This window comes from Neophocaena asiaeorientalis, unplaced genomic scaffold (genome assembly GCF_003031525.2).
Source record: "Neophocaena asiaeorientalis asiaeorientalis breed wild unplaced genomic scaffold, Neophocaena_asiaeorientalis_V1.1 scaffold59, whole genome shotgun sequence".
Lineage (NCBI taxonomy): Eukaryota > Metazoa > Chordata > Mammalia > Artiodactyla > Phocoenidae > Neophocaena > Neophocaena asiaeorientalis.
Window position 1 is genome coordinate 12,651,703 of NW_020174268.1, and position 24,021 is coordinate 12,675,723.

Sequence of the window (24,021 nt, forward strand, 5' to 3'; positions counted from 1 at the left end):
TCACGTTCTGGATGGGGTTGAACCACCACTCCCTCATCTTGTCTCTCAGAAAAACATCCTATGCTTTGGTCTCGGCGACACTGCTCTTTCTGAGAGCTGCCCCCCTGGGTTGCAATCCCCCGGCCCCCACTGTAGAGGGGGCAGTGGGGGAAGTGAATGTCAAAGGGATGGCACTTGTGCCCACCTCCTGGGCAGCCCCTCCCTTTACTCTGATGTGATGCCACGGCCCTGAGCAGCTAGACTGGTGCTCCGGTCCCCTGCCCCACAGTGGCAGGAGGGAAGACATCAATAGATGGTGGAAAATTCTGGGAAGACGGCACATAACTAAAACGCCCTACCCGGCAAGGCACCCAACACTCTTCCCCTCTGCCAATATCTCCTCCTTCAGACCCACCGGTCTTCTGTCTCTCCAGGAACTGCTCACAGTTTTCTGTGAGTTTCCTCAGATCCATCATGTGAGCCTCCATTTTGCTTTTGAGGCACTTCTTACTTAGATGGAGTATGGGAGGGAGAGCTGAAAGTCCACGTTAGTTTGTCATTTTATTCTATATTTATGTATCTTGCTATAATGCGTTTGAGTATTGGCAGAGTATCCTCTTAGATTTGTCAGCAGTCCTAGATTTGTCCGAAACATATTTATATAATTTATAAACTTATGCTTCACAGATGCCCTGAGTTCCCTGACAAAATGAAGATTAATTATTGATAAGATTTTATGTGTAATATCATCCTTAATTTTTCTAAGTGATTATTTTATCTTGGAGAGACTGATGAATTAAAAATCCTGCAATTATATGGTTAATACAATTTATATAGAGTTTTCTAAACCTTTCCCTTATATGCTACAGAAAAAGTAAAAAGCAATCTAGTTCTACTGCAGGGAATTTAAAAAATGTATAAAAATATTAAAAATCTTCCTTATGTATGTAATATATTTTATATTAGAAAATAAAGTTTTTCAAAGGTTTACCTCTGATTTAGAAAGCTTAAAATGTTCTATTTTTCATTACAATTCCCCCAGATCATTTGAATAAACCGTGAAACTTAACTATTAGGGGATTTTGTAGGGCCCCTGAAAGCACTGTTTCCCTCTTTCAACTATAGAAAAGTAAATAAAATGTTATTCAGGGGTTTTGAGTTGGAGAACCTGCAGCAGGGGGAAAGCGTATTTCCTATATTTCATTTCATTGTCAGGGACAGATGTCACACACCCCAACAATCATTCAAAATCCTAGGAATATTCTGTCACTGTCACATCACAACTGATGGATGTAGCTACGGGTTAAAGGGCCCTGTGCAGAGGGAGGTGCAGGTGAGACCTCTCCTCTAAGGACCATAGCACCACTGCCCTTCTTCCCTAGTCATTTCCTCAGGAGAAGAGCTTTCTGGGTGATGGAATTACTATGAAGGATGAACAAACATGTCCAATTTTGAGATTCCTTATAGGCAAGCATTTGGAAACTCCAAATATAAAAGTCTTATAGTAAACAGATTCCACCTCATTTTTATCACAAGATGTTTCAATATTCTCAAAATGGATGATGAAAAAAAGTGCAAAGGTGTTAGATGCTGCTATCCACAGAGAACTGACAAGGAGAGCATTGTCAGCGTGACAGTCTGTGGCTTTCAGAGAGAAGATCAAAGTAAAGATTGCTTATGGTTCTTATTATTTTCAACCTCATTTATGGGATTACTAATATGCAGGGGAAGCTTTGGTCCTTCTGAATTGGAGCTAAACAAAAACAGCAGAGTTTTTCTGTGAACCTCAGTGCAGTTCTGGGGGAGTCGGAAAATGAACCTCTTGATGATGTATGACATTCAGGTTTTATCTGCGACCTTTGCTGAGTCACTGAAGAATCACTGGAGAAGGTATTTTCATTCACATTTATACTATATAAAAATGATGGATTTTTGACTTGAAATCCCAGAACAAAAGATTTCAAAGGGTGCAGCAGTTTCATCACTACTCTGATGAAATAATTTTTTCAAACATTTTTCAAATAAATTTTGAAAAAATTATGTTAGACATTTGCTGGGGTAGCTCAGAAAAACTTAGTTTGTGAGGAATTCCTATTGAGGTACTGTGTCTTCAGCCACCTGAGGGCTGCTGCAGAGGTTTCTGGCCCAAGCACCAGAAACACCGGGGCCTGCATTTTCCACAGGTCACAAGGTAATCCACATAAAAACATTCCACGGTTGGAAAACATCCCATGATGTGGTTTCATTTTATTACACAATCACAGAGTACTTGATGAAAAATAGAAGATCGATGCAAACCTATTTATTCACTGACTCTAAGTTGTTCTTTTTCTTCTTCAGAGAGGATGCTGACCACATTTTCCCCTGAGCCCTGCTGTTTCAGGGCAGATCTCTTCCCTTGAGGTCCTGAACCTGGATCTAGGCCACGGTACCTTACTGTCCTACCATCTCCTTCCCCAATCAATAGTATAATCCACCTGCCTTTCCCAAGGAGGTAGAGGTTTCTGCATGATGCCCAGAGAGCCCGCTGGTATAGATCCGAGGCTCCCTGATCACGAGAACGTATTAGTCACTCTTGTTTTTTATACTGCTTCTGACCCAGGACAAAGACCCTTGCAGCCTCGGTTCCGTAAAGGGGAAGGAAAAGCAGAAACTGAGCGGCGAGTAGCCCCCTTCTTAGTCAGGAACCCTATAATGTCTCCTAACATTGGGCTGAGGGAATGGGAGGGCTGAGAGGTCTCCTGCAGAATGGGCCCCGTGTTAGGGATGCTACATTATAGACATTATCTTTTGGCCCTCAGAAAGCTCTACGAGGTAAGAATTATTACACATGTAACTATGCTTCCTCTCAAAGTTAATGAGAAGAGGTTTAACATTTACTAAACCCTAGTTAAGATTCCTTGCTCTGAGAAGTGAGACAAACTCATCATATATATATATATACATATATATATATAATCATATTATATATATAAAATATCTTCAGGCTATTCTTTGTTCACGCTTTCTTCATCCCCTATAACACCACTGGTCAGTGGTGGCTGTGGAGCTGGGCACCAGGATGGTTGTTTTAAAAGAAGGCTGGATGCAGACAAAGCGAGGGATGTGATTTGGCAGATGTTTAGTGACAGGTTGGGGCTGGCGGGAGGGTCAGTGTCCAGAGTTGAAGCTAACACAATGGGAGCCCAGGGAAGAGATGTGTGCACAGCTGGAGTCTCCTTTTCAATGGACTTCTTGTTTCATAGTTTGTATAATCCTCAAACGTGAGCTGAAGACTTGTTTTTCAAAAGTGAAATAGAAAAAGCATGAAAACAATGTCATACATATTACTCAATGCATATTTGTAGATTTGATTTGAAAAGATGAACAGTAAATTCTCTTTCAAAGTTTCCTGTGGTTATGATATGATTTTTAAAATGTCAACAAACTCTCTATCAGGCATGTTACATCTGGTATAAACATTAAAACCACACACTTTACAAGCTGACTGGATTTGGAGCCGAGGTCCCAATGTATTATAAGTGTCTGCTGAAGAGACAATGTTGACTTGCCCCTCTTGTGACTATCTCGTTGGAAGCTACAGCACGTAATGAGAAATGTCAAGTCCCAAGATCAATGAAATTTGGGGCTCTAGGGATTCAACAGGAATAGCATTGATCCTTTTAAAGAACACCAGTCAGAGATGGGCTGTAATATATTGCAAAGAAGGGCTCAGGAGGATAAACAGCCAAGTCCAAGATACCTACCTGACAAAAAATTCAATCAGCTTTTAGCACAGATTGCCTGCTCTGCTCTCCTTCTTTTCATGCGATAGCCTGCTTCCAATTAAAGTGCGCAAATTAATTTTTATCACTTCCAAATTAGTTTCAGAATTTGTGTAAAAGTCTGTTTCAGATGAAAGCATCTGTCCCTCACATCTCTGTAATTCTGTTATGTAGTCAGGGACCTAGTTTACATCTACAAGAAAACTGTCTATGTTCAAAGTCACAAGTTTGAAAGAGTAACAATGAATATCAGCATTAAATATATTAATAAAACTACTATAATTCAACTGGAACCTCTGCCAGGTAGCCTCTGCTTGTTTCTTTTATGGTCTAAAACTCTATAATAATCTGCTTACACATTTTCATTGTCTTTGCGGCAAATTCATTAAAACTATAAAGATAATTAGAAAAAGATTTATTTATGAGATGTCCAAGTTAGTCACAGCAATATATCTGACACACAATGAAACCATTAACTCTTTCAAACCTACCTAAAAAAATTCAAAAATATTACTTATTTTTTCTCTGTGGCACTAACAGAGCTAGCCATTAAAAAATAAGGATGACACTGCAAAAGAAACATACATATATTAAAGCACCTGAGTTTATCCTGAGGAAGTTTTAGTGATGTGCACATAGGGTGAGTAAATGAATCCTATTACGTTATGGCGTTGTGCTGCATAGACATGATTCAGCCTCTGACACACAAAGCAAATTCAATGTCCACACCAAGTCCTGAATTCTAACAGCTACTGGGATATTACGTTTCATGCTAGGACTTCCCCCTTCAAGTCGAGGTTAATATATACAGCCCTTGAAACCTAAGGGCGCTGTGTCACACACTTTAATATGAATTTAGACATAACTAGCTTTTCGGTCTTGTGTAGCAATGCATTATGAGACAGAAAGAACATATAGCCTGATTCTCTGACCTGTGAATTGGTAGCTAGAATAAAATAAAACAGGAAAAAAAACCCCAAAACCCTTTCCCTTCATTTTGCGAGTTTTCTGACCGCAAGGACTACGTCTGTGTCAACACCCATGGCCGATCCCTGATGTGGCAGTCAATTCAGTGTGTGCTCTGACTGCCTTTGCAAAAACTGAACTGACCAAAATATATGGTCTCTCTAGGCATGCCTACATGAGCTGCTAGGTTGGCTGTTTTCACAGACTGAGTCATAAGTCAGTCAAGTTAATCAAATACTAAATATGACTAATTATTATTTTTTACTGTGTTTTACTATTATGATTTTTACTATCCGTATGGCAAAAAGCTGAAACCAGTTTTTACATAATCATCAATTTGTGCCCAAGATGTAATGTTAAGCATTTTGTAGATACAAATACTTATGACACTAAATATTATCTGATAGCAATTCAAGACTCATGTAATACTCGGTATATTCAGTACTTCCAAGCAGGACAGGCAGTTTCGTGGTCATAATATAGGCTTTTGCAAACCCCAGAAAGTCAGAATTTGACTACTCAGCACTCCCAGCTGCTAAGGTAGTACCAGCACACAGCAGGCATTTAATACATGCTTGCTGCTTGACTAATACTTGAGCTACTCATCCTGTTTAATCTAAAAGAGCATATTTCTCCCTTTATGTTAAGGATAATGGATCAAATGGAACCAAATTACATATGCCCACATTAAATGCCTAGGAAAGTCTTGGCAGGGTGGGTTTTATGGAAGTCCTTAAGGTTCATAATGATAACAGTTTTTAATCAAAAAATAAATCCCCCTAAATGGAGGCAATACTGTATGGATAATATTATGCAATAATGTCTTAGGGATAATCTTGTCTTTATTTAAAACTTAAAATTCTACATTTTAACAAATCCAGTATTCACAGTTTTGTTCTTAAGGATTAACATAAACATTTCTATTTACATAGCTCCTGTTGAAAGGAACTTTAAACACTCTAAATATTATTACATTTAACTTTCCTTGCTAAGTGATGGAACAAAGACACAATCAACTGTTAAACATCATTTGGTTGAAAAGATCATTAGAAAATAAAGTAGTTAACAGATAATTACTATAATTTAACATTTTTCTTTAAAATTCCAAATTTTTTTTTTTTTTTTTTTTTTTTTCGACGCCACCAGGGAAGCCCTAAAATTCCTTTTTTTTAAACATCTTTATTGGAGTATAATTGCTTTACAGTGGTGTGTTAGTTTCTGCTGTACAACAAAGTGAGTCATCTATACGCGTACCTCATAGCAGGACATTGTATTATCTTCTCTGCTACCAAATGGTAGTTTTTAAGAAATGAATTCTCTTTTTGGAAATATCATTTTCATCATTTTTGAGCTTCACTTTGAAGATGTTAATTAATTGGATTTAAAACCCTATTCTGCTTCTTTAAATTTTTTTTCTGTCTAATAACTTCTAATTTGTGTCAATAATGGATGGAAGATACCACACAGCCCTGCTGCTCAGTTCAACTTTTCTTCTTATGAACACTACACTTATCTAAAAGGAAAAAAGGAAACTGGGAAATACGTAAAAATACAATTAGATAAAATACATGTGATAATGTACCATGCTTAAAAATAATAAAATATAATAATAATAAAGTAGATCAAACATTTTTTACACACACACACACACACACACATATGCTGCTAAAAATGAAGTTTCCTTTTTTAAGGATATGGTTTTAAAAAAGAGAGTAAATAAGGAGGCTAACTTACTAGTATTTAGAGTATGATATTCGGTTTAATGTACAATTGGTAGCTAATTAGTTGAGCTGCTTGGAAATCAAGCAACACTGAACTGAATATGTGTTTTCCTCAAACCAATATCACAACCTAGTTCACAACTTAGAGCAGAGGCACTTTCTCTTATTCAGTATCTACACTAAGAGACACTACTTTTAGTTTCTTCATTTACTGTTCTTCACCTCTAGCTATGGGCAACAAGAATAAGTCACCTGGTCATCTAGTTCATTCTCCTACCACCTTTATATATATATATATGTATATGTATATACATACATATGTGTGTGTGTGTGTGTGTGTATGTATATACACACACACACATATATATATATATATGAAGCTTTCCATGCCCAGCTCTCTCACAGGCTGGAAGGGGGCCAGCCATGTAGTTACAACACAGCGTCCTGTACACATCTTTTCTTCGCTACTTTTATAGTATTTCAGTGGCAGGTGCACAGCATTCCTGGAAAATTCCTATCTCTGTTTCATCACAAATATTCCCAAACTCATGTTTCAGTTTATTTTAGAGTACTGTTAAAGCTGTGCCCAATGTACAAATCGTAATTAGAATAATCCTGGTTTAGGTACTTGCCATTATCAACACCTTACAGAAACCATTCTCTATTTTACAGGAAACACGTGTATGTAAAATATTGAAAGCTTGGTAATTAAAGACAGTAATTATTTCTAGGAAATGTCTTATCCAGTTCTTCAGTCATTCAATGATATTTATTGAAAACCTATTATTTGTGCAACTATGCCAGGAACCACAGACAAGATGCAGAGAGAGGGACTCATGGTCCACCTCAGTGTTTCCTCAGAATAGCAGCTCCAAGGAATAGTAACTGCTCTTCCATGGAAAACATGTTTGAGAAACTGTGGGTTATCAACAGCTTTATTCGTGTAAGGCTTTCAGAGCTCACATAGAAAGTAAGAGTATATGCGGTGTTTTCTAAAATTGTTTTACTCTGGAGTTCCCCCATTTTCCTCCTACAGGATATTTTCGGGAGCACTTTTGAATAAAAAACACTCAGGAATCATACCAAGCAAAGAAGTCATCTTATTCAGCTTTGCCTCACCAGGGTCTAATCTGAAGGGGGTATTCAGTCATTGTCAAATAAATAAACAGATGTTTACTACACCCCATGGTAGAAAGCAGTAAGTGTCCTCTTGCGGCACAAATAAAACATGGAAATTCAGAGAAGGGAGAGACTACACTGAGCTGAGAGAAATCATACGAAGTTGAATGGACCCGATGACACGGAAGGAAATTTCGGAAGGATGGGACATTTGGAGACTGGGGAAGGGCTGCTGAGCACAGGGTCAATGTGAGGGGATCTGGGAGTTTCCTCAGGCTGAAGGTTATAGTGGTCGCTCTTTTGTACACCTTGAATATAGCCACATTCCAACGTAGATGTTTGCTGCTTAAGCTCTCGTATTTTAAAACCCTTACAAAACCAGCAAAAACTATTAGGAAAATTAAAAAGAGCAAAACATGTTTAAATGAGTTCTTAGTCTGGTAGGACAATTCTAGACAAATACTTACTGCTGTTCGGGTTGTCTCCTATGATATGGTGTCGCCCACTCCAGTACCAGAGAAGCAGGGTAGCATCTCGAGACCCAGACACGATGTAGCAGTCCCCACCTATGTATGACTCAGACCTGGCCAAGCACGTCACCACATCCCAATGGCCAAATACAATCTGAGTTAGCTTCCCTGAAACACAGAAATCGTAGGTCAAATTCATTGGTTATTTTTCTTTAAATGGTAATAAGCTTAACTTTACTAGATCTGTGAGAAGTGAATCTACAGACCCGCAAACTTACAAGGTAATTTTGTAACAAAATCTAGCTACAGATTTGGTTTCTTGAGCTGCTTCTGAAAAAGTGATACAAGAATGTCACTTGGGACTTCTTAAGGAAAGAACATAAAATAACACAATCTTCATTTTTTTTCAGGGTTGGGCCAGACTAAGGGGAGGTTTAAGGTCTTTTATTGGACCTGATTTGTGGGAAGGGGACTGTAGTGCCAGTTGTCCTATGAACTCAGGGCTCAGCTCACATTGAAGTTCAGAGTGGGTAAAATTATAAGTAGTCATTTACTTACAATGTGAGCATTTAATTTGAATCTCGGCTCCCAAGATGAAAATGCCTACGTTATTAAGTATGATTTCATATGAAGCTTTAGGTGTCACAATTGGCATTTTGAGGAGGATAAGGTATTTCATAGCTCAGTTTACCTGTTTCTGTAGAATAAACTCTGAAGCTCTTATCCCAGAATCCACAAATAAGAATGTAGCGATTGTCGGCTGTGACCACAAAACAATGGGCGTTGATTTGTATGCTCTGGTCAACAAGGTCTGTGATCTGCCGTTTGTTCACACCAGAGTTATTGGCTAAACATAAATAGAAAAAGAACTTCAAAGAAAGATCCCACAAGAGTTTCACCAACCACTTATAGAAGGAATACTTTTATGCTTCATTTACCTAGAAATGGGTTCTTAAGGCTATAAGATTATTAAGATTTTAACATTTCCCCATGAGAAATGTAAACTCTTTAGTAGCAGTGATTATTTATGAACTGTATTATATATTAAAAACTTGTTGGAAATTTAAGTTCTCCACCGATATGAGGAATTCAAGATGTGAATTTACAACATAATAAAAATATTTAAATGCACTAAATTCAATAGATGTTCACCCCGCACAAGTTCATTGGTGTCCAACAAGTCCAATAATAATGAGGAATAAATATTGTATGAAGTGTGTTACATAAGGAAAAAAAATGTCTTAATATTTGCCTCCATCTGTCATTTTCTGATGGCATTTACAATTCACGTGAAAAGAAGAAAGTAGGGATTTGTGGGAGGGGTGTTGTTATGTAGGCAGCCCCTCAGGGAACTTTAGGTCAGCGGCTTTAAAGACCTGGATTGTCAACAAACAGAAACCTTTCCAGAATGGTCTGGCAGGGGAGGAGAGGAATAAGAAAGATGGGAGAGGGACTGGGGAGGAAAGAGACAGGCAGAGAATCAGTGGGTAGCACTGGGACTGAATCTGAATAAAGTCAGGAACTCAGACACACCATCTGATTTCCCTGGTGCCTGTCTGTATGCCAGCCTGTCCCTTACTCCACGCCGTCCTTTCAGGCTAAATCCCTGGGCTGAATTCTTAAACAGAAAATGCAGATGTAGAAGATCAACATCACTTTCTAACACCAATTAAATGTAAATGCTACTCTTTGTGGATATCTACTAACACTAAAATAGTAATTACTAGAGAAGGTAAAAAATAAAAAATAATTTTAAAAACAGCAAAGGAAAAGAAAAGCAAACATCCTGAGTCACTTGAAAACTATGTAATTGGTCCTTGATTAATTAGAATACAGCTATTAATTTTTCCATAGTTACACTCCAGCTGTATGTGACACTGTCGATGTCTTTTCAGCAGAGAAACAGCTAGACCTCAACTCTAAAAATATTCCTTGTCCTAAGTGTATATTCTCCCAAAGAAATGTTAAGTGCTATTTTGTGTTGGAGTATAAGAAACTAACCCAAACGGCTGTTCCTCAACCTCTTTCTGGGTTCAAAGATGTAGGGTGGATTAATCTAAGAAAAAAATACCGTAACTTGTGTATGGCTTTATAATTTTTTGTATCATGTTCAATTTTTTTCTAATTTAGTTCTCATAAGATCCCATGAGGACGGGCAGAACAAACATGATTAGGAACCATCTTGCAGACATGAAACTGAGGCCTAGAGAGATTAAGGCACTTGCTCTGGATCACACAGCTAATGAATGTGTATGTGATTATTTTAAAATACTTGGAATATCTGCTGCAAATAGTTATAGCTCCCGAGTTTGCAATTCATATGAAACCTTTAATTAAAAAAATGTTTAGCTCTAGTGAGTGGAGATTTCCAGAAGAGAAATTCTTTAGTATTAGTTTTCTTTAGTAATAGCTTTGAGTCCTTATATATTTCAAATAATATAAAGTTGTTAAGGAAGAGTTGAGGCTGAAAGAAAGAACAGTTTGGAATCATTTGCATTGTTTAGAACCAACCTAAATGACCTCCTAAAATACCAAGAAAATGCCACAAATAATTATTTTAATACCAACAAATTCTTAGATGGCATGTTATGATTTGCACAGCTCCTTGATTGTAATTTGATGTTATCTGCACATTAATTTGTGGCAGAAAAAACTATTATTCAACTATCATTTGTGATAAATAGCCACATAGGTAACTGTGGAGAGGCAGCATCCATGAAAATGTATTTTTGTTGCTAACATACCAATGAGTGGATCCATTTCAATGGGAAGATGATGGGCTTGATCCAAGGAGTAACCTGGAGCTCCTCTGAGGCCTAAAGATTAATTAAAAGAGAAAATGACCATAAAATTCTCAGAAAGGAATTTCCTAATAAGCAATGTTTTATAATGATTATACAATATATATATATATATATATATTTGCTTAAAAATTATTTGGTAAATTGCTGCAAGAATGATTCAGTCACACTACGTTTTTGTAGACAGTCTTAAAAAAATCATCGCAATAGGGACTGCTAGTCTCCACTTAAGATGGAGAAAGCTGGGAAGAGTATTATCCTAACAAGAAGAAAAAGCTGGATAAAGTAGAAGATTACAAAATTTCTTGAACCCATCAGAGAGCTGAAATCTAAGAAAAGGTCTTGCCTTCAAGTAGGGATGGGTATGGGCACAGGCCCACCTGGGTCAAGGCAGAGAGGAAGATGGGGATCCCATCTAAGTGGGCCTTCTTTCAACAGATGACAAGTCAACTGAAGGTACAAAATTGAGCCACACCTAAAATCTTAACCTAAAAGCTACTTTCAGAGGACTAATATTTGGAGCTTGACTGAATTCATTACCCATAATGTTTTACATGGGGTTATATACCATATAAAACTTTTAAACAATTCTAAAGAAAGATCAATTCTTTATAGTTTCTTTCAATGCAAAACATTTCTAGAGGCTAAGAGTCGTGTGAATAAAGTCCTATTTTTAAAAGATGTCTGCTGCGTATTTCTGATTGAATGGAAGTCGTTCTACCTCATGTTGAAAATATCGCCAATAACCATAAAATAGGGGCATTTAGAAACTCTTAGGAGATTAAGCTAAAAGTCGTTTGGTTTTTCAGAATGATGCAGAAGTCAGTAGAATAGAAAGATTCAGGTGAATTCGGCGTGTCTCATCATTCAGTCTTAGAGACATGGGAATCCTTGGGCTTCCAGGGAGATCTTAAGTGATGAACTGGGCCAGCTAAATCAATTAGTCACATCCATTCCTGTCCTGGCTAGATAAGAATCAATATGTCTAATTTTTATGACAGAATTATATCACTTCAAGATATACTGGCTGGAAACTCCAGGAATGAGTTTGGAGAAAACACACGTGAAATCACTGAACAATTTAGATCTTGTCTTTTCTCAAAGACTCTAAGCTCCACAGAGAGAGCCACGCTGTTCGTCTTGTTCACTGTTGTACTCCCAGTGCCCAGGACCACTGACACAAAGTGGTCATTCAGATATTTCCTAAATGAATTAATGAAGTGGAAGAAAGAGGGTTTGAAACCATCATCTAGAAAATCTAGATTCAAAATCACTTTTGTTTAATATGGGATAAAAGTTTTTTTTTTTTTTTTCTCCTGGTGGGGCAGGGTGGGAGGACCTGAATTATCTGCAGGACTGCTTCAATTTGTCACGTACTTATTGGATACTTAACCATTAGCCAAGCATTCTGTGCAGCACTGAAAGACAGCAGCAGTGAATAAGACAGACAAGAGTTAATCAGTTAGGTGCAGCAATTACGTACTCTGCCGCTTTCCGCAGCTCATCTGGCACCCTTGCTAGCCCGCAGCACGCCTACCCTACCCTACCTGAAGCGCAGCTTCTAAGAACCCGTTAGTAAGGGGCTCCCTTAGGTACACATACCCACTGTGTTGTGCCATCGGTTCACTGCAAACAGTCTGCTGCAGGTCACGGTCACCACCGCAGGGATGGTCAGGTGGGGGAGCGTGTTGGCTGCCACGTGCGTTACTGGAGAATTTGATGGAAACTTCAGCACCATGATCACATCCTGCTGCATCTGATCTTTAAACATGAGTGGACTCTGTGGAAGGAAACACTGTTGAATAGAAAGGGAAGAGAGCAAAGAAAACAAAAGGAATGACACAGTTAGTGAAAGCTCGGGGGAGAATGGAATTAACACAGGCTAGCAAGGGCACAAACCAAGAGCCGAGCAGTCGGCACTCTGGTCTGAGAGGGTGGCACAGGGAAGCGAGCAGGGACTCCTCGAAGTCGCCGGGAGGACACCCGCTTATTAAAGACCAGCCGCAATTTAGGTACCGCCAGACGACATGAGGAGTTGGAGATACGTCCACATGATGGAGCGTAATTATTCAGTGCAGTTACAACATCAGTTTGGTGGAAAAATCAGTCAAGTCAGTTACTGACACTGTTTACATGAAATATGCAGTGAACTGATTCTTTCATTTTTTACCTGGTTGATCTGGGGTCATGGCTACAGTCTAAATAATTAAAATATCACAGCCTCCCTTGTCAGCGCTGTGTGTGCATTTCTGCTGCGGCTCTGAGGACTATGGTCTCCTTCCCCTGCTGTATGGTGAGCTTCCTGAGGGATAACACTCTCTTTTCTTTTTTAATCTTTGTTTCTCAATCATCTAGCATATGACTTGATAGAAAGTAGACACTATAAGAACTACTGCTTAGTACTATAAAATACTATAAACATGATTACATAAAAGACACAAAATAGGGATGCTGGGAATAACCATTACTTAGCTTTCATGCATGTTTTGGAATTGTTCACTATTATATATACACATATATATGAATCCTCTGCTACACAAACTTAAAAAGCTTATTTTCTTTATAAACAGTTCCATGCCAATTTAGTCTCTAACAATTCCCCCTAGGAAAGTAATGAGTTCTGACTGGGCATTTCTCCAGGATAAATATTTTTATTATCATTATTAAACAGAGAAAACTAACAGGGGAATACAACTCTTCTGCCAAAGCATTTTATAAAATAAAGTGTGAGAGATATTCTCTTGGACAGTTTATTAAAAATGCTTCATCTCAGGTGTGGAGGCTCCGCGTCTACACTGTGTCTGGGTGTTTGGATGGGAGCAGCGCATGTGGTGAAAGCCTCTTTGCTTGGCCGCATGCGAGGACCCACTTCAAGCAGCAGAGTTCATTAGTGACTAATCAAGGGGGCTGAAACGAGTTATTGCAGAGGAAAAGAAATGTTTTCAAACACACACATTCATTTATGTGTTTCAGTAGGTGTTCGACTATCAATTCCTTGAAGGTGTAGAGGATGTATTACCTCTGTGTCGCCAGTGCTTAAGGTCGTGCCTGGCACACAGAAGGGGCTCAATACTAACTTGTTAAGTAACTGATAGAATAAATGAAAGGTGTGAACAATACTTCCGTCAGGAAATAACAACTGATACATTTGTTTACACATATATTATGGACGATGTTTAGGAGCATTTTATTCCAATACTAAGGTGTCTGGTGCCTTGATAACTGTCTAGAAACACTGATGAACTGTAATTCATTTTGCAAACACGCTTTTACCTTCAAACTTTTTTTTTTTCAGTAAAAACTTAGTGGAAAATCACAGTTAAAAAGTGAATTCTAAAATAGTTTCTTGGAAAATATTTTACCTTCTTCAAATTAGATAAAGAGGGAAATATTCACCATTTGCTAAAAACTGAAAAAAGGACTGTTTTGTTATGAAAACTGATTTTTAAAACTCAGATTAAAATGAAAAGAATATTACCTTTTCCTTTGAAAGATGAGAATAAACCTTTTAATGTAAGTAGCTGCTGTGGGTGCTGACACTAGCTACCATTTACTGAGCACTTGTATGCCAGGGGCTGGTCTAAGTGCAATATTCAGTATTGAGTCATTACATTTTCAGGGTTGGTACTATTTTTACCCCCAGTTACAGATGCTGGAATGTAAACAGAGAGCTTAAATACCTTGTCCAATTCATTCATTAGTTCATGGCAAGAGACGGTGTTTGACACAAGTCTGGCTCTGAGGCCCTTATTCCCTTTTTTTTTTTTTTACATCTTTATTAGAGTATAATTGCTTTACAGTGGTGTGTTAGTTTCTGCTTTATAACAAAGTGAATCAGTTATACATATACATATGTTCCCATATCTCTTCCCTCTTGCATCTCCCTCCCTCCCACCCTCCCTATCCCACCCCTCCAGGCGGTCACAAAGCACCGAGCTGATCTCCACGTGCTATGCGGCTGCTTCCCTTATTCTTAACCCCTCTTCTCTACAGCCTTCCTGAAGTGGCTGTAAATTATATTTCTTTCCTTTTCTCATGAACTACTTCCCCTACCCCACCTTGCCCAAAAAGATTAAATTAGGCAGCATCATATCGTGTTTATATTATATTTACATTCTAATTTGTAAATGTAATCTAATTTTGGTGCTGGTGTGTGTCTGTAAGCCTGTATGTGTACGAAGGAGTTTATGTAGATGCGTATATAGTCAGAGAGGATGGCTATTTTTGTGAATCCAAAATTGGGCTAGTTGAAGCCAAACATAAAGGTAAGAACTCTACTCCTTTCTCTGCTTCTCCCTCGGGTAATCAGTATATACTGAGGCTGAAGAGTTAGCCAATAAAGGAAGAAAGAGCCTTTTAAAATGCTGCTAAAAATCACTATTTTATTTGATCTGTACTCAGGTCCAAAATGTTCCGCAAGCTGCTATGTCTTACCAGGTGCATGGCAGAGCTCCGAGGCGGATGTGGCTCAATAAGCAACTGAGATGGCGTTTGTCCAAAGTTCTGTATCTGTGCCTCCATGGCCTGCAGGGGAAGGAGAGTAATTGTCATAATCAATATGCATCAACGAGAGAGGTCAACACACTCTGACAACGCAAGTGTATCCCAAGTCAGCCATGAAAAAAGTCCAGAATATTCACCGGGTGCTCTTCTCGCAGGGTGCAAAATCATCCAAGTGTTAGTATTTTGTAGACAAGCTTTGCTTCTCCTTCCAAACATGCTTCCATTAACCAAGTCACTATTCTCATTTAGAAGCAGGGGTTAAATGTGGAAATGTTATCCTGTGAGTGCATGCATGCAGCTAGAGACCGAAGAACACTCTGAACACTAAATACAACACATATACCTTAATAAAGTCCTTTGTAAGAAGGAACGTATGGGGATCTCTAATGAAATAAGCTTCTGGAATCTTAATGGGAAAAAAAGAATGAGACATAAAGTCCACTAAGGATACAAAATAAAATCAAATAATCATGTGTTCTAATCAATTCAGAGGGCGATCATTAGAAAGAACATTAAGACTTTCGTATAATAATCAAATATGGTAAGACTTTCACTACAAAAAATACATTTTAGTGTGCTATACTATTCTAAGATGAATCCTGGAATATTATTTATAAGGTATGAATTCATTTCTCTCAAAAATTTCTTGAAAATTTAGAAAGAACTAAACCAAAGAGGAAATAATTCTTGGGGCATCCTGACCTATGTAATATGTCATTAAAACCTATGCAGATGGAAATATTAATGAGATTCTGTGACTTCCAATAGATAAAAATAATTCTAGATCTCAGACTGTCTGGAGTGTAAAATATGCCTTTTTTGTGTGTATGTTAAAGAGATACTCTTATAAGAGATTTAAGTATTTCTTCTATACATAAATTCTACAGGGAAAAATTTCAATATATTAAGCTAGACTAACAGAAATATTTTTCTGAAATACTTGAAGTATGTAATTTAAGTCAACAAGGAGAAGCACAATATTTACTATGATTATTACTCTGTTACCATGCTAATTTTCCCCCTAAAATTGTGTGCACTGTGGTTGTACATAAAAGTGAAATTCGAAAGTCATTGCTGAGTGCTTGGGAGTCAGGTAAGGTGGTAGGTGGCTCTCGACACAGCACTGCTACTAATCCCGTCACTATCTACAATTCTCATTTATAAAGTCTTTAAATTTAATAATCTGTCCTCCTAGACTGCATTTCAAGAAAACGCTTATCAATAAAAATGTGAATTTTCAAATTTATTAGCAATATTAAACATGAATGCATCATTATCTGCCATATTTTAGCAATTGCATAAATGGAGCTTTGGTTCTTTTACTTGCAGAGGCAACAGGACGAGTTATTAAATCTCTTTACGTGCTGTCCAGTTTTAATGTATACATTTATTTGCATGTGTCCACTCATACGTGAAGTGTGACTATTTCACTAAATTGTACTCAAATAGATACCATCATACTTTATCTCCCCAATGCAAGATTTATGATTAGAAAGGGGGGAAGAGACGATTTCTGGTTAGGTTTACATTCTGAACAATAAACTCTTGAGAATTATTTGAAAATCAAAAAAAGTACTCATTGTATTGTTAAAGCTGCCCTAGTTAGAAAATGTCCAATACCTAGCTCAATGTATCATGAACTAAATCTGTCTAGCAATAGATACCATTGCTTGTGTTTTTCCTCCTCCAGATAGAGGACCAGGTTGGGGGTAGGGAGACAGAAGTAAAATCAAGCACATTTAAATCTCTAGATCAGTGCCTTGCATTTAGTAGGTAGCCTTCAAATGTTCACAGAAAGAATGAATCAACAAACATGTTTTGCTTGACTTTTTTTCTGGAAGGGAAATATCAAAATTACATTAAAAAATGTTCTGAAACAGATTTAATTTCCAGAAATCTTCTGTACAGTTCTCTTCAGTAGGTCCTGCCTCTGATCCTTCTGGACGGAGGCACAACACACACACACATTTTCCATTAATACAATTTCCCCAAATATATCAAGTAAAAAAACCTAAACAACTACTTACAGTTAATTATAAAAACCTAAACAACTACTTACAGTTAATTATAAGATTCTTCCTATATTATCAGAAATGGTATCTTAGAAAATTCTACGTATTTCTATTTCTCTATATATTGTTCTGCATGGGTCAGAGAGACTTAATGTTATTCATAAAACATACATTTATTGAGTACCTACTAGTACCTGGTACCCTTCTACAGATCTCTGATACTCATCAAACAAAACAGATAGAGATTCCTGCTCTCGTAGAGATTACATTCTAGCCAGGATGCCATAGGGGCTTACATTCAGCCAGATGTCACACAACGGCGTCCCATGGGCTAGATTCAGCTCACAGACATGGTTTCTATTTGAGCCAACATTTATAGGTTGGGAAATTTCATACAGTAATTTGGATTTTCTGGCTTCTCTCAGAAAAAAATCAGAAGATCTGACATTACCTCATTAGCATTCCTTCATGGCAACACTCGTCAGGAGCACAGACTCTTTTTTAACACCCACCACTCATGTGACCCATGCATGCACTGCCATCTGGCCAGCTTCACTAGTTTTATTCCCTGTCTGACCTCTATAGACATCAGCATTTGTGAATCCTTTTAAAATCTAATACCAAAACTTTAGCTTGAGTTACAAGAAATCTATTGCTTTATGTATCTTTTGCACTTTCCAGTGAAGAAAGGATGAACTAACATTGTATGTGGGAGCTCATGAGTTGTAAACCTTGGGAAATAAGTCTGTAAACCTAACTCGCTTCATTGAATCTAAGATGTTATCCATTATTGAAGCATCATTATTTTATATACGATGAAGAAGTACAAAATGATGCCAATTAAACAATGATGCACTGTTGAAGGTAAGACACACTGTGATTTGGATTTTGAGATACAACAATGATGTACATCTTAGAATCAACAAGTTACAGTAACTTTTTACATATAATAGTCACCGATATTATAAGTCTTACATATTTCATACAAATCTAACATAAGTAATAGGCTTTAAACACTAGATTTTAAAACATGTGACTGACAAAACCTTTGCTGATTTATAAAAGGAAAGACTATGTATTCATTGGTGGTCAACTCTTTGGTGGGATAACATGAAAATATGGATCTGCTTATACTTAAATAACAACATTAGGCCTTTGCGATTGCTGAACTTGCTATCTATTTTTTTTTTGAGGTTCAAGGAAGATAAATTCATAAAGTACACTAATCTTAGGTGTATAGGTTGATGAATGTGTGTGTGTGTGTGTGTGTGTGTGTGTGTGTATGTGTGTGTGTATTTTCTCCCCCTTATAACCACCACCCAGATCAAGACAGGGCTTTGGAATGAAATGGGCAGGTTCCATATCTTGATCTGAGCAGCAGCTACATGGGAGTATATAGATTCCCTCTTTCCCCTCCCAGCCAATTCTTCTCACTCCTCAACATCTGCCAAGCTGATCACTATTTTGATGTTTATCATCACTGACTATTTTTTCTGTTCTTGAACTTCTGATGAATGGAATCGTAAAATATATATTTTTGTGTCTATCCTTTTTTTTTGGGGGTTAACATAAAGTCTGTGACGTACCTCCTTGTTGTTGTGTGTCAACGGGTTTTTTTTTTTTGCTATTTAGTATTCCATTGTATTAATCTTCCACAATATATCAGTTCTCCTGTTGACAGACATTTGGGTTGTTAACAGTTCCAGGTTATTATGAATAAAATTGCTTAGAAAATACTTGTACATGTCTTTCGAGGGAGGTGAGTAGTTATTTCTGCTGGGTGTATACCTAGGTATGGGGTTGCTGAGTCATAGGGTAGGAATGTTTAGTTTTACTGCTAAATTGTTCTCCAAAGTGGTTGTGCTGATTTTAAGTGTTTGTAAGCGTTTGTGAACGCAGAATGCAAAGGTCAAGTTGTAAATAGAACAATGATTTAGACTATGTGGACTTTTAGGGCACTGATATGCTGAAACTCTTACATGTCAAACTCATTTGTGTCTGATAATTATTATAAAGAATACCACTTTACTTCTTCACCAGGAATTTTTCAGAGAGAAAGTTAGTCAAGAGATTTAAATTTTAATTGTTGTGTCGATTCTTGCTTATTCTTATAAAAATTATTCTGTGAATATTTAATTAAAGCCGTCATCATGTATTTAGCATTTATTTTTCTTCCCAGCTAAAATCTGTCATGAAACAGGTAGGTGAAGGGAGGGAGGGATAAATTAGGAGTTTGGGATTAACAGATACACACTACTACGTATAAAATAGATAAACAACAGTGCCTACTGTATAGCACAGGGAACTACGTTCAGTATCTTATAATAACCTATAATGGAAAAGAATCTGAAAAAATATATGCATGTATATATAACTGGATCACTTTGCTATATACCTGAAACTAATACAACATTATAAATCAACTATACTTCAATTTTAAAAAAAGGAAAAGAAATAGGTAGGTTATAAAATTAGAGGGAAAAAAAAAGACTTTTTTTTTTAACACCTTGGAGGAAGTTCCAAAACACAGAATTTTGCAGGGGAAGGCAGAGAAGTGAAGAAAATGTGAAGTGAATTATGCTTAGGAGAACAATATAAGCACATTTGAACAGTACATGTGATTTTCAGATTTCATACACATATATGACACACAACTCAGTTTCACCTGCTTATATTGAATATAAGGCTCCTACTAGGGAAAGTTCCCATTAGGGACAGTTTCCCTCTTGTCCCTTCCCTACCTTCTGATTGTCCCCTTCCTTAGCCTTGTTAGGCTCGCTTTGAAAAATCCTCCAGGACCCACCTGCCAAGTTACAAAATTACCCACGCCTTCATTCAGCTCTCCTTTTTCTCACTTATTCTCAAGGAGCTCTCTCTAGTTTTTCATCTTCCCCACAGGTCAGGGGCACTGTGTATGGCTGTTTCATTGATGTCACATACAAAGGTGCCCAGTTGGGGGACAAATGAGTGATAGAATCAACCCTAATTGCCAGAGGAAGGAGCACCTTTTGTAATTATCCTTCTAAAGAGGGTGGCTTTTTAAATTTGCACAAACAGGCCATATGTGTTCGCAATGGCTCTGACATACACCTTATTCCTTTGACCTGCTGCAGCTCTTGTTTAATTGCTTTTATTCCCCCCGCTTCTTACCTTCCCTCCCAAGAAAGTTCTACCTCCTCTATGAACAAAGATACAAGTTTGGGATTAAATTCTCAGAAAAGGAAGTGAACATGCTGTGGTGTATGTGTGTTCTATGTATGCCTATTAATACAAAAGACTTCACAGCCAAGGTAAAGTAAATGTGGTGACAGCTAAGTCATAGTTTAGAACGATGTTCAAATTAATGATAAATTCAAAATATTCTAAAAGACAGAAATGAGGTGAACAAGTGTGCTTTCTCCTTCCCTCTGTGTTAGACTAGTTATCTATTTACACCTTCCCTTGTATGCACAAGCTAAAAACTTGATTAACGTCCTCTTTTCCTCAATGCAGGTGAATTTAGCCCAGATACATTTTTCTCCCATAGAATCTTTACAACTTCTAGTCTTTTTTTGCAAATGTAATTTAGTATTGCTTTTCAGATGAAATGCCATCAGGTCTAAGGGCCATGAGAGAGACAGTGTGAGGAAGCTAATAAGGTAGGCTGTCAAATGACCTATTTCATCCAATTCTCTTGGTCTGTACAATCTTTTAAACGGTTTTCCAAAATATCGGCATTTTATAAAGTACTACAGGCTATGCTATCCACAATGCAAAATATCAGACTATGTCCAAATTATCAGTCAATTATCGACAAGTTTCAGATAATTGAAGAAAAAAAATAGTAAAAGCTTGGGAACACACAGAAAGATTTTCAAAAAAAATTTCCTTAGTACTGTGTGTATCTCTGTGTACAGCTCTTACTTAGAATGATTTTACATTAACGCTTGAGAGTGGATATTCTTTTCTTTTTGTTTGACCAGAAAATACAACTTTGACATACAGTTAAAAATATATGTGATTTTTATCCCTTCTGTTCTACCTCCAATTCTACCAATTCTATATCAAATAGGAAAAAATATGGAATCTTGAGAAGTCTGAAATAATAAAAAGAAAGATTGCTTAATGGCAGAATGTATTTTAAGTGATAAGCTTTTGCTTCTGGTTTATTATTGTAATAAAACGAGATCATATAAAGCATTACTTTTTAATGCTGGAAAAGCAGGAGCAAAATAAATCAAGCAAATGCTACCTGAACTTTATTATTTCTTGCCTTATAAACATTTAACTATATAAAAAATTAAAATGATATTTTATATTCAACTGCTTCTAGTTTTTCATAGAAATTACAAAATAAAAAAACCAAGGTGTTTCCTTTGTTTTAACAATTGATTGCATTAAGGCTAAGCCTATACTAGCAAAATTATGAGAATATTTAAACAAATATTTGGTGACTCAAGTAAAAAAGAACCACATTTGCTTTAATTATCAGACTATGTTAGATGATATTTGAGGAAGGGGGTTTCTAGTTTGCTCATTTATCTGCCTCAGTGCTTGGTTTTATTCTTTTGGTATAAAACTAAAAAAAAAAAAAAAAAAAAAAAGAGAGGAGACATCCTCCTGCTGATTCCTATTTCCTCCTTGGAATGATGAATTATAAGGATATTACATAATTGACTTAACAAATGAATGTGAAAAAACAAGCACCATATCCTCTAGACAGAAAAAGCTCTGTCTAGAACATTAAAAAAAAATATTAGGTCAGTGCCAGTGGTGGCAAGCTCACTCAATTTTTCTACTTAAAAATAAGTCAGGTCAGGTAGAAAAAGTAGATGTATTTTAATGTAGCAGGTAGTGGTTTTCCTCCCCTGGATGCCTTATATACTCCTCCTAGAGTGGTGACTAACTCAGGGGAACAGAGAAGTGAGCTGGATCAGCATCCTTGCCCCTGGGAGATGGTCTCCAGGGACTGCATCACTGGTACTCCCTTGCTCTCTGGCTTCCCACTGGGTTTAGCCACTGAGAAGTCAGGACAAAAGATAGGAAGGCGAAGTATTTATTGTATGTTCCCTCATTGCCAAGTCATAGTTTGGCAGTGGCTGGGTTGCATTTCTCTACCTAACGCCACAGATCCTGATGGGTGACCACCCACCTAGGGCTACTTCTCCTGCCAGGCTCTGGCAATAGCCCCCTGCCCCTATACCCTCAGGCCTAGGTGCGGTACCCAGATGTTAACCCCTGGAGGCTTCTCCTTCCCTTGGTCATCCACTTTATCCTGCCCCATATTTTTGTAAATAGGACTATTATTAAACTCTTCATTATCCCTTTGTTAGAATTTTGGTAATATTTATCACATAAAATTTTACAACATAAAATTTACCATCTTAACCATTTTTAAGTGTACAGTTCAGTAGTGTTAAATACATTCATATTACTGTGCAACCAATCTCTAGAACTCTCTTTATCTTGAAAAACTGAAACTCTGCACCCATAAGACAACTGCTCATTTCACCTTCCCCCAGCCCCAAGAAACCACCCTTCTGCTTTCTGTCTCTATGATTTTGACTATTCTAGGTACCTGGAATCATATAGTAATTTGTCTTGTTGTGACAGGCTTATTTCACTTAGCATAACATCCTCAAGGTTCATCCCTGTTACAGCATGTGACAGAATTTCCTTCCTTTTTAAGGTGAAATAATATTCCACTATCTGTTTATGCCATATTTTTTTATCCATTCATCTGCTGATGGACCCTTGGGTTGCTTCTACCCTTTGGCTATTGTGAATAATGCTGCTGTGAACATGGGTGTACAAATATTTCTTTGAAATCTTGCTTTCAATTCTTCTGCATATATAACCAGGAGTGAAATTGCTAGATCGTATGGTAGGTCTCTTTTTAAATTTTTGAGGAACCTCCATACTGTTTTCCAGAGAGGCTGCACCATTTTACATTCTTACAGTAGTGTACAAAGGTTCCAATTTCTCCACATCCTTGCCAACACTTGCTATTGTCTGTTTGTTTGTTTGACAGTATCCAACCTAATGGGTGTGAGGTGGTACCTCACTAGGGTTTTGATTTGCATTTCCCTAATGATTAGTGATGTTGAGAATCTTTCCCTGTTCTTCTTGACCATTTGGATATCTTTTTTGGGGTCTTCATTATCCCTTTGAAAGGGTAATGTGCTGAGATCCTGACTGATACAACTAGGATTGATATTAGGTATAATATATAAGAAAAATGCTGGTTAGCTTTTCCTTCATTTCCAGGTAGGACTGACAAAAAGGTGATTACATCTAAGCAAGAGACATTTTCGTAGAGGATTTAGAATATCTGGGGGATAAACACTGTCATAAGCTTCTTGGGGGAGGCCATGGAGTCTTTTTACAGTCTATACTTGTTAATCCTCAAAAAAAGAAAAAAGAAACTAAAACACTCTGTTCTGGATGATTTAGAGACTGACCTACCTGGAAGCAAGGGTTTTAGCAGATGATATCTTAAGGATGTTTCCAGGTTTTTGGTTCTTTGCCCACTTCTGGGTTGATCATTCAATAGTACTTAGTAGAAGACTCAGCCCAGAAATGCTTAATGATATGTGAGAGGAAACAGTACAATATCCCTGCCAAATTCTCCCTCGATGAATAAATTTATATAAAGCAAACTCTATGCTGGCTGATTCAGGAAATGGAGGAGGGAAGGAGGTTGAGGA

The 24,021-nt window shown here is 37.3% G+C and overlaps 1 protein-coding gene across 2 annotated transcripts in view; it reads right to left on the minus strand.

Moving 5' to 3' along the window:
• Positions 1 to 24,021, minus strand: part of NBEA (neurobeachin) — a 609,882-nt gene that overhangs the window by 7,606 nt on the left and 578,255 nt on the right. The window contains exons 39-44 of one of the 2 annotated variants that reach the window (XM_024755505.1): positions 15,667 to 15,729; positions 15,255 to 15,344; positions 12,423 to 12,615; positions 10,764 to 10,835; positions 8,711 to 8,866; positions 8,017 to 8,187 (exon numbers count right to left, since the gene is read on the minus strand). In XM_024755505.1, coding sequence (XP_024611273.1) covers positions 8,017 to 8,187; positions 8,711 to 8,866; positions 10,764 to 10,835; positions 12,423 to 12,615; positions 15,255 to 15,344; positions 15,667 to 15,729 — 745 coding nt within the window. The remainder of the gene's footprint in view (positions 1 to 8,016; positions 8,188 to 8,710; positions 8,867 to 10,763; positions 10,836 to 12,422; positions 12,616 to 15,254; positions 15,345 to 15,666; positions 15,730 to 24,021) is intronic. The other variant, XM_024755508.1, reaches the window with a different exon arrangement.